The following is a 10550-nucleotide window of genomic DNA, read 5'->3' on the forward strand; positions in this document are numbered from 1 at the left end:
CCTAACTGTATACGCTACCCCTCAAATTCCCCCTCTGGGCACACTTGGAGTCGCCATTCTCTCCCTCTCGGAATCAAATCTCTTCCCCCCCCCCCCCCCCAAAAAAAAAACTCCTCTCCTAGTAAATTTCCTCTAGCCCTCAAATCCCCATCCTCTCCCAGCTCAAATCTACTTTTCCTTTCCAAATCCCCCTCAAACTGAGCATCAATTCCCCCCCCCCCCCAAACAAAAATCTCCTCTCCTAGCAAATATACTCATACTCTACCCCTCAAATTCCCACCCTGGTCATAAATCCTCCCCCTGCTAGCACAAGTTTTCTACCCCTCAAATTTTTCTTCTGTGAGCATAAACCTCAACCCGCCCCCCCCCCCCCTCCAAATAATCCCTGCTAGCACAAATCCTCCACCACAAATTCCCCCCCCAACAGAAATCCACCCTTCTAGTATTCCTCTGTGCGCGCCCCCCCCCCTCCAAATCACCCCTTCTTGCACAACACACCCCCCCCCAAATCCCAACTGCAACCAGAGCAGCCGCCACTCTTTGACCCGGCCTTGGCCTAATGCCACTATATTTTCTGAACACTCCAGCATCTACCATACAATGAAATATTCAGTAACCCTTTAACTCTCCATTGCAGGTGGATCAAAGCTGGAGGAAGGAGCGGATTGTGGACGTCCCCCTGTGTATCGAGGACTGTGAGACCTGGTACAAGGACTGTAGTGGAGAATACACCTGTATGGAGAATTGGCACAAAGGCTGGAACTGGACCACCGGTGAGTGGCGCCACCTACTGTCCAAATCAAACCAGCCCTTGCCACTGCAGGGAGTCAATGCCATAAAATTGTATGAAGGTGGCTCCTAATTTCAATCATTATCTGGAATCCAGCCTTACCAAAACAATACATTTAGATTTACTAGAACCATATGATGTGAAGACCCACCTAGACAAACCTTATGAGATGAGTCCCTATATGACATGGGAACTGGGAGCGCACTTGCAGTCACTGGGAAAACTGGAGACACTAGACACAGGGACTGGGAATGCAACTGGAGGCACTGGGTGCACTGGAGTTGCTAAGATGACACAGGGACTGGGGTTGCACTGGAGTTTCTACATGACATGGAGAATGGGACCGCACCTGGAGTAATTGGGCACACTGGAGTCCTTAGATGATATGGGGACTGGGATCCCACCTGGAGTCATTGGGCACACTGGGATCACACCTGGAGTCATTGGGCACACTGGAGTCCTTAGATGATATGGGGACTTGGAGCACACCTGGAGTCATTGGACACACTGGCGTCCTTAGATGATATGGGGACTGGGAACAGACCTGGAGTAATTGAGCACACTGGCGTCCTTAGATGATATGGGGACTGGGAACAGACCTGGAGTCATTGGGCACACTGGTGTCCTTAGATGATATGGGGACTGGGAACAGACCTGGAGTCATTGGGCACACTGGCGTCCTTAGATGATATGGGGACTGGGACCACACCTGGAGTCATTGGGCACACTGGCGTTCTTAGATGATATGGAGACTGGGAGTGCACTTGGAGTCACTAGATGACCCCGGCATTGGGAGAGGCACACTTAGAATCACTGGGCATACTGGAGCCCTTAGATGACATGGAGACTAGGAGTGCACTTAAAGTCACTAGGTGCACTGGAGTCACTAGATGACACGTGGACAGGAAGGGCACTCGGCATCACTGGGCACATGGGAGTCCTTAGATGAGATGTGGACTAGGAGTGCAATTAGCGACACTGGGCACACTTTGAGTCACCAGATGATGATACATGGATGGAGAGGGAATCACTGGAAGCACTGGAGTCCTTAGATGAGCACACTGGAGGCATTCTTGGATGACATGAGGACTGGAATAGGGATGGCACTTGGAAGTCACTCTTTGCACTGAGGATACGGGAACTGGGGGTGCATTTGGAGTCACTAGATGATACATGGACATCAAGGGCACTTGGAATCACTGGCCACACTATATGACAAAGGATCTGAGACATACAGAAGTCCTTGGGACTGGGGCCGCACTGGAGTCACTGGGTGCACCGGAATCACCAGATGACAGAGAGGGCATTTGGAATCACTGGGCACACTGGAGTCCTCAGATGACATGGGGACTGGGGTGGGGGGTGAACTAGGAGTCACTGGGTGCACTTGAGTCACCAGATGACAAGTGGACAGGAAGGGTACTTGCAATCACTGGGCATGTGGGAGTCCTTAGATGATATGAGGACTGGGGGTGCACCTGGAGACACTAGATGACACAGGGACTGGGGGGTGCACTTGGAGACCCTAGATGACGCAGGGACTGGGGGGTGCACTTGGAGACCCTAGATGATGCAGGGACTGGGGGTGCACTTGAGGACGCTAGATGAAGCAGGGACTGGGGGTGCACTTGGAGTCACCACATGATACATGGACGGAGAGGGCACTTGGAAGCACTGGAGTCCTTACATGGGCACACTTGTGATGACATGAGAACTGGGACAGGGAGGGCACCTGAAGTCACTCTTTGCACTAGATGACACAGGAACCGGGGGCACACTTGGAGTCACTGCATGACACATGGACAGCAAGGACACATGAAAATCACTGGGCACACTGGAGGAGTCCTTGGATAACACAGAGACTGGCACAAGAAGGGCACTTGCAATCCCTGGGAATATGAGAGTCCTTATATCAGGGGGTCTCAGACTGGCGGCCCTCCAGCTGTTGTGAGATTACATGCCCCATTATGCCTCTGCCTGTGGGAGTCATGCTTGTAACTGTCAGCCTTGCAATGCCTCATGGGACTTGCAGTTTCGCAACAGCTGGAGGGCCGCCAGTTTGAGACCCCCTGCCTTAGATGATATGGGGACTGGGATGGCACTTGGAGTCATTAGATTGCACGGGAACATGGGGCGCACTTGGAATCACTGGGCACACGGGAGTCCTTAGATGAGATGTGGACTAGGAATGCAATTAGAGACGGTGGGCACACCTAGATGACACAGGGACTGGGGGGGGGGGGGGGGGGGGGGGCACTTGGAGTCACTAGATAATACACTTAGAAGCACTGGAGCCCTTAGATGGGTACATTGGAGGAGTTCTTGGATGACCTGATGACTGGGACAAGGAGAGCACTTGAAGTCACTTTTTGCCCTTTAGGCACTAGAGGAGGATACAGGAACTGGGGGCCCGTTTTGGAATCACAAAATGATACATGGACAGCGAGGGCACATGAAAATCACTTGACACACTGGAGGAGTCCTTAGATGACACGGACACTGGGACAAGGAGGACACTTGTAGTCACTGGGCACACTGGAGACATTAGCTGACACAGGGGCACATGGGAGTCCTTGGGTGACAATGGGGCCGCACTGGACACATGGACAGCATGGGCACTTGGAATTATTGGGCGCACTGGAGTCCTTTAGATGACATAGGGACTGGGATAGGCACACTGGAGTCATCGGATGACCTATTGACAGGAAGGGCACTTGATATAACTGGGCATATGGGATTTCTTTAGATGAATTGAGGACTGGGACCAGGAGGGCACTTGAAGCCACTCTTTGCACTGGACACTAGAACAGCCATTGTCAACCAGGTTTCCTTGGAACCCTGGGGTTCCTCCAGAGGTTGTTAGGGTTTCCTTGAGCTGTGGCTGTTGAACCACCTTTTTTTTGATGGTGCCTACAGAGTTCAAGGTTCAGCATCATTTAGCAAAGCCAGCAGCATGACACCAAATAAATATCTTTTTAGCTGCCTTTTTAAAGAGGAAGTAAACCCTGATGAGTTTACTTCCTCTTTCATTCCCTGCAAAGGCAAAGCATAATGGACTACTATGCATCGCATAGTAGTCCATTATGTGTCACTTACCTGACACAGGAGCCAGCGATGTCACCGCTGTCCCCTGTAGTCCGCCGCATCCATGTTGTCGGTGGGGTCTCGTAGCTCCGCCGCTGTCATTCGGCGAAGCCGCAATGACGTCACTCCCGCGCATGCGCACGGGAGCTGACACGCGCGGCAGCTCCGTTCTTGGAAATGCCACGCTCAGTGCGCCTGCGCGCCGCTGTCTACGGCGCATGCGCCGTAGAAAGCGGTGCCTGTCTTCGGGCAAATAGCTCCTAAACCGTATAGGTTTAGGAGATATTTCTTGGACCTACAGGTAAGCCTTAATCTAGGCTTACCTGTAGGTCAAAGTGTGTTGTAAGGGTTTACAACCACTTTAAGGGTGGCATTCTGAGCACCACTTTAAGGGGAACATTCTACCTATTGACCACCAGTATAAGGGGCATTGTTCCTATTGACCCCTGATGAATTGGTTTTAGTAAGGGTTCCTTAGAGACCTTAAAAATTAATTTTTGGGGTTCCTCTAGGGTTAATGGGTTGAAAAAGCCTGCACTAGAAGATATGGGAACTGGGGGGCCAGCTTGGAATCACTAGATGACACGTGGACAGCGAGGGCACTTGGAATCACTGAGCACTTTGGAGAAGTCCTTAGATGACACTGGGACTGGGACAAGGAGGGCACTTGTAGTCACTGGGCACGCTGGAGATACTAGATGACACAGGGAATGGGGCATATGGAAATCCTTGGATGAAATGGGGACTGGGACCACACTGGGGTCACTGGGTGCCAGATAACACATGGACAGCGAGGGCTTTTGGAATCAAGGGGGTGCACTGGAGACGCACAGTATCCAAGGTCTGGAGGCATACAGCAAAAACACAAGAGACACGGGGTATACAGGTAGGTACTGCAGCAGGAGAGCCTGGCTGAAGGGTAGTGATGCATTGTTTGAAGGCGGAGCCACACAGCTCTTCACAAATTAAAGTGGCGCCAATCTGTGGATCCCCAGAAGTGGCCACGGTCCCTGGACAGGACCTGACACTAGATCCCAGGAGAGGCCAGTGCCACAGCTGTCAATAAGATTGTATTGTCAATAAAGTTGTATTATTTTCCAATATGACCCGTGGGGTTATATCATGTGACCATTCTTTGCATGCATAGCCCCCCTGTTAATTCTCCTCCTCCTTTCCCGAGCAGGGATGAACAGGTGTCCGGTCGGGAAGGGGTGCCGCAAGTTCACCGACGTCTTTCCCTCCGCCAAGGACTTCTGCGAGAAAGTCTGGAGCAACTCCTACAAGTACACCACGCACAAGCGCGGCAGCGGGCTCTGCATGCAGCTCTGGTTCGAGAAAGATACCGCTAACCCCAACGTGGCCGTCGCCAAATACTACGCCGACCGCCTGAACTCCGCTGATGCCCCTCGTCCGTGGCTGCTGGCGCTCCTCGCGCCTCTTTGCGTTTTCTGGGCCTGGTAACGCCGGTCTGGATCTGAGCTTTTTTATTTTTTATTTTGCAGGACATGGGGACACGTATACATGGAGCTGGCTGCGCCAACCAATTGGCAAATATACCGGAGTTTATGTTGTAATGTTATAGCAGAGGACTAGGAATGCGCACCTGTGCTCCTTCCTGGTTTTCGGATGCCGCTGTCAAACTGACAAATTTAATTTGAATTTTATAGTTAAATGAACTGACGTGTACTTTGCTGCTGAGTTTTGAGCGGAACATCTAGGCTTCACTTACCTTTGATCACAAAATGGTGAGCGCAGGCTGGGTGAACCCATGCCAACCAATTAGAGGCGGAGTCAATGTCCTTGCCTGTCGCTTGTCCTTTTCAATAGGCCCAAATCCAATCCTGAGTCTACATTCTCCTCCGAGTTCAAAAAAAATAAAAATACACTAGAATCTTAAAAACGGCGGGAACCATTACAGACCTGCCGGTGGGAGGAGCTGGGAACCTCACTGCTTGAGACTCCTATGCGAGGCCAGTGTCTGAATTCACCCTCCACCGGTCTACACCCTACATGGGAGTGCAACCAAATTTTTGTTTTTGAATGGAACCCTACATGGTTTGATGCCCACCACTGGGGGGCGCTCTTACTGTCTTTTAACTTTGATGGAAAGATTTACTCCCCCCCAAACTCCATAACCTTCCTTAGAATGAAGGGTTTCCTATCCCTGGAATGTATTTTCTACGTGTTCCTATTGACAGGCCTCCAGGGGCCCGTAATGGGTGCATAACATTACCAGCTCTGTGTTGTCATCGCCCCACCAATGGGACACCCCATAGGAATTTATAGGTGGTGCACTTCAGCTGTGTAGTCATTTGTCCCTAGTGGATGCTCCATTGGAATATATAGGTAGTTCACTCCAGCTGTGTGGCAACATTGCCCCCTAGTGGATGCTCCATTGGAATATATAGGCAGTGCACTCCAGCTGTGTGGCATCATTGCCCCCTAGTGGACGCTCCATAGAAATGTATAGGTGGTGCAATCCACGTATGTGGTGTAATTTAGTGGATGCTTCTTTGGAAAATTATATAGGTCGTGCACTCCAGCTGTGGGCTGTCATTGCTCCCTCTAGTGGACATTCCTTAGGCATTTTGTAAGTGGTGTGGTGCCCGCCATTGGAATATATAGGTCAGGGATATGCAATTAGTGGACCTCCAGCTGTTGCAGAACTACAATTCCCATGAGGCATAGCAAGACTCTTAGAGCCACAAGCATGACAGCCAGAGGCAGAGGCATGATGGGACTTGTAGTTTAGCAACAGCTGGAGGTCCGCTAATTGCATATCAATGATATAGGTAGTGCACTCCAGCTGTGTGGTGACATCGCTCACCCCCGTCCCCCGTGGCCCTTCCATTGGAATATAAACATAGTGCACTCCAGCTGTGTCCTGTCATTGCTCCCCCTAGTGGACATTCCATAGGAATATATAGGTAGTGCACGCCAGCTGTGTGGCATCATTGCCCCTAGTGGATGCTCCATAGAAATGTATAGGTGGTGTAATTTTCCCCCCTAGTGGATGCCTCTTTGGAAAATATATAGGTAGTGCACTCCAGCTGTGTTGTAGGTGGTGTGGTGCACTCCAGCTGTGTGCTGTCATTGCTCCCCCTAGTGGACATTTCATAGGTATTTATAGGTGGGGGTGGGGTCATTGCTCCCCCTAGTGGACATTTCATAGGAATTAATAGGTGGGGTGAATGCTTTATAGGAATATATACAAGGTGCACTCCATGGGCTCAGCTTAGCCTAGCAGAGAATAAAAAGACGATTGGAGCTCCATTATAAAATGTGGTTTTGGGTGGAGACGGCCTTGAAATTGACTAGTGAAATCCAACTAAACCTGGGGCCGGGTCCTGGTTGATTTCTCTCCTCCTCTGCCTCATATAACCGTAATATTATAGTATTATTGTAAGGGAACTTTGTATCGGCTGCAACGTTTCCAGGAAAAAATGTCAAACTTTTTCTAAGAGAACTCCGAATAAAACACAACCGGGAAATAAATCCTTAACCTGGAAATGGTTTTATCCGCCTCTGACTTTATTATTTTTATTTTTTTATCAAAATCAAACTGCAGGAAACCGAAAGGTTATAAATTGTATACTGGGGACATTAGAGTGTAAGCTCCTCTGGTACAGAGACTGATGTGACTGACTCGGTGATCTTTGTACAGCACTATATTTATTGCAATACTATAGTGTGAATGATTATCTAGCAGCATCTACTCCCTATAGCCGCTTAGGTCCACATTTCTAAACGGAAGTTCTAGAAAATCTGCAGAATTCCTAAAGACACAGAAGGGTGCACCTGGATTGCTTTCATGTGTTGTGCCAATGCTGCCATCTATTGGTGAATAAAGGTTACTGCAGACAAAAACTAATTTGTTGCTTAGGGGTTCCCACCATCCCTGTACTAAGGTCCCAAGTCTGTATATCTGCTGTGCCCATTATGGGGGGTTCCCATCATCTCTGTGCTGAGTTCCCTGGTCTGTACACCTTCCGTGCCCATTATGAGGGGCCATCATCCCGGTGCTGAGTTCCCAGGTATGTACACCCGCTGTGCCCATTATGAGGGGTTCCCACCATCCCTGTGCTGAGTTCCCAGGTCTGTACACCCGCTGTGCCCATTATGAGGGGTTCCCACCATCCCTGTGCTGAGTTCCCGGGTCTGTACACCTGCTGTGCCCATTATGAGGGGTTCCCACCATCCCTGTGCTGAGTTTCTTGGACTGTACACCTGCTGTGCCCTGTAGGCAGTGGCGTAGCTGTGGCCTGGGGCGAATTTTTAGTTTTTTTTTGGGGGTTTTTTCCCTGCCGCTCCCAAATTTTCTGTGCTATTTTACATAATTTAAACAAAGGAAAGAAAGCATAGAATAGAGATTTGATCTATCAGAAATGTATTTATAAATTGATGTTGGTTAATGGCATGTGCAAGAAACAGGAATTGTGACAATAGAGACATTGGTGGTCAGCGGCACTAAGGACCCCCTCCCACACAAAGCAATAGTGGTGAAGGGGACCCCCCCCCCCTCTACATGAAGGACTGGTGGTCAGTGGTGATGAACATTACTGATGCATTGGCTGTGTAGGCACCATTGGGCCAGGCACACTCCTGCTGATTTTTACCTGGAGTCGGCTGCAACCACTCCTCCACCCTAGGTACAACACTAGCACTGGGTGTCTGAGCAGCCAATTACCAGCTTGGGAGGGCGGGCCATGAGTCACATGCTTTCCATATCTGGAAGTACCAGTGGCTGAACAGAGCAGTTGGGAAGGAAGAGGGGGTGAGCCTGAGCTGCTGAGGAATGGGGGGTGTATAAAGTGAACCATTGTTGGGGGAAGCCTCGAGGATCTTACGACAACAGTATTGTTGTTACGACAATAGTTTCTTTATGTGTTCTGGTCGGTTATGTGTCACGCTGGGTCCTCTTCCTCTCTGGTCCTCTCCTAGCGCTGGCTGGTCCTTGATGGAATATGGGAGGGAGCACGGCTGAAGATGTTTGTTTTTCTACCTTCTTTCTCTGATTAAAATATTATATTAAGACATAGCATAAAAGACTATATGAAAACTAAGCATAAAAAAAGAAAATTCTGAACATTAGACACAAGAAAAACCTACATAAAAATGATATATTTCTTCCCCAAGGTGGTCCCAGGTCCATAGAGAAGGTGCCTGTACTTGGCATCATTATACTCTTGAGTGCATGGCCTGTACTCCAAGGATGTTCTCAGTCTTGCAGGTTGAGTAATATTGGGTGTCATTCATCCCAGAAGACTGAGGACATTTGGTGGTGAGGTCTTGTGGAGGTAGCTTCAGATTGAAGTTGCAATAGTCTTCAATCCGAAGCCACCTTCCACCCTACCTCAACATCAAATGTCCTCAGTCTTCTGGGATGAACGACACCCAGCAACACACAACCTACAAGACTGAGGACCTTCTTGGGGTATAGGGAGGGCTTTTTTTTTTTTTTCCCTTAGGGAATAGGTGTAGGAGCTCTGACCTTCACCCTTTTTTGTTTCTGCTCCCTACCCACCCCCTGAGCACCGTTCCTTGGTTCCACCGCCTACCGACCTCCCAATGCTGCCCGTTTTAGAGAATACAGAATCAAGTATAACTTTTGCTACTAAGTGATTTGCATGGAATTTGTTAATAACAAAGAGAGACCGTAAAATAGATCCCCTGCAGTGAGCAACAATCGACCCTACCCCAGCAACAGCAGATGCTCACCCTAGCAAAAATATTGCCCCAACAGCAACAGCAGATGTCCCTGCAGACTGCAACAATAGACCCTCCAGGAGACAGCAGCACTCCTTGCCATTACATACATTCATTACTGGCGGTGCCGGAACTGCGTTCCTGCTGAAAAATAAAATCCCTGAGTACAGGGCATGCATGTACACTACATTGATGTCAAAGGTAAGTGCCTTCTCTGTGGACCTGGGGGACCCCCTTGCTTTATTCATTAGACCTTCAAGGGGACATTTTAATAGAGAGGAGTGGGGGGGAAAAAAAGCATGTTCCAGAAATTGGACTAAGCGAGTGTGTTCTGATCCAATTACTGAACACTGTGTGTTTAGTATGACACCTTTACTGGTAATGCAGTGTTGGCATTTAATTAAAGCCAAACTGATTCTTTGGGTCCATGTTTTGGTTCTGTACCAGGTCTGTGCCAGAAGATGGGTGGAGGAAAGAACCCAGAAATGGTTCTTGGGCCGAGGAAGCCACATTACTACTATCTACATAGCTTCAATTACTTCCTCCTACGTAGCAGATGGGATTGTCCTTGCTGCACTGGACTGGGAAGAAAATGGTCTACCAGGAGGAGGAGAAGAGGGTCCTACCTCTGCTGTGAAATCTGTGAGGTGGAGCAGTGCAAACCCCATCCATTGGTCTTCCCTTGACTAACACACACTGGCCAAGCACAGCCTGCTCACCATTGCATTGATGTGAGCAACCAAGGGGTTGAAAATGCCCAAACCACTGAAGTCTGATTAAATATTTTGGCTGGCTTGGTGGCATCTCACGATCCCTCCTTTTGAATGTCCGCTGTCAGCCTGCTGAAGGGTCACTGCACCTGGATACCCTATTTCTTTTAGAGACCCATCTCTTCCGCTGTAGTGATGAGGTACGAGTTCAATGTGCAGTGGGTTGGCGGCAAATCAGCAGGGTTCAAGGTTCTGGTATG

General features: G+C 49.4%; 1 protein-coding gene across 1 annotated transcript in view; it reads left to right on the plus strand.

The window, feature by feature from the left end:
- The window catches only part of LOC143926793 (folate receptor alpha-like), a 10728-nt gene extending 3344 nt beyond the window's left edge, over window positions 1-7384 (plus strand). Inside the window, exons 2-3 of the mRNA XM_077450840.1 lie at window positions 638-773; window positions 5058-7384. Coding sequence (XP_077306966.1) covers window positions 638-773; window positions 5058-5335 — 414 coding nt within the window. The 3' untranslated portion in view covers window positions 5336-7384. The remainder of the gene's footprint in view (window positions 1-637; window positions 774-5057) is intronic.
- Window positions 7385-10550: the final 3166 nt, after the last annotated feature.

Source organism: Lithobates pipiens, unplaced genomic scaffold, assembly GCF_037356315.1.
Source record: "Lithobates pipiens isolate NorthernLeopardFrog02 unplaced genomic scaffold, aLitPip1_a1.2 Scaffold_23, whole genome shotgun sequence".
Lineage (NCBI taxonomy): Eukaryota > Metazoa > Chordata > Amphibia > Anura > Ranidae > Lithobates > Lithobates pipiens.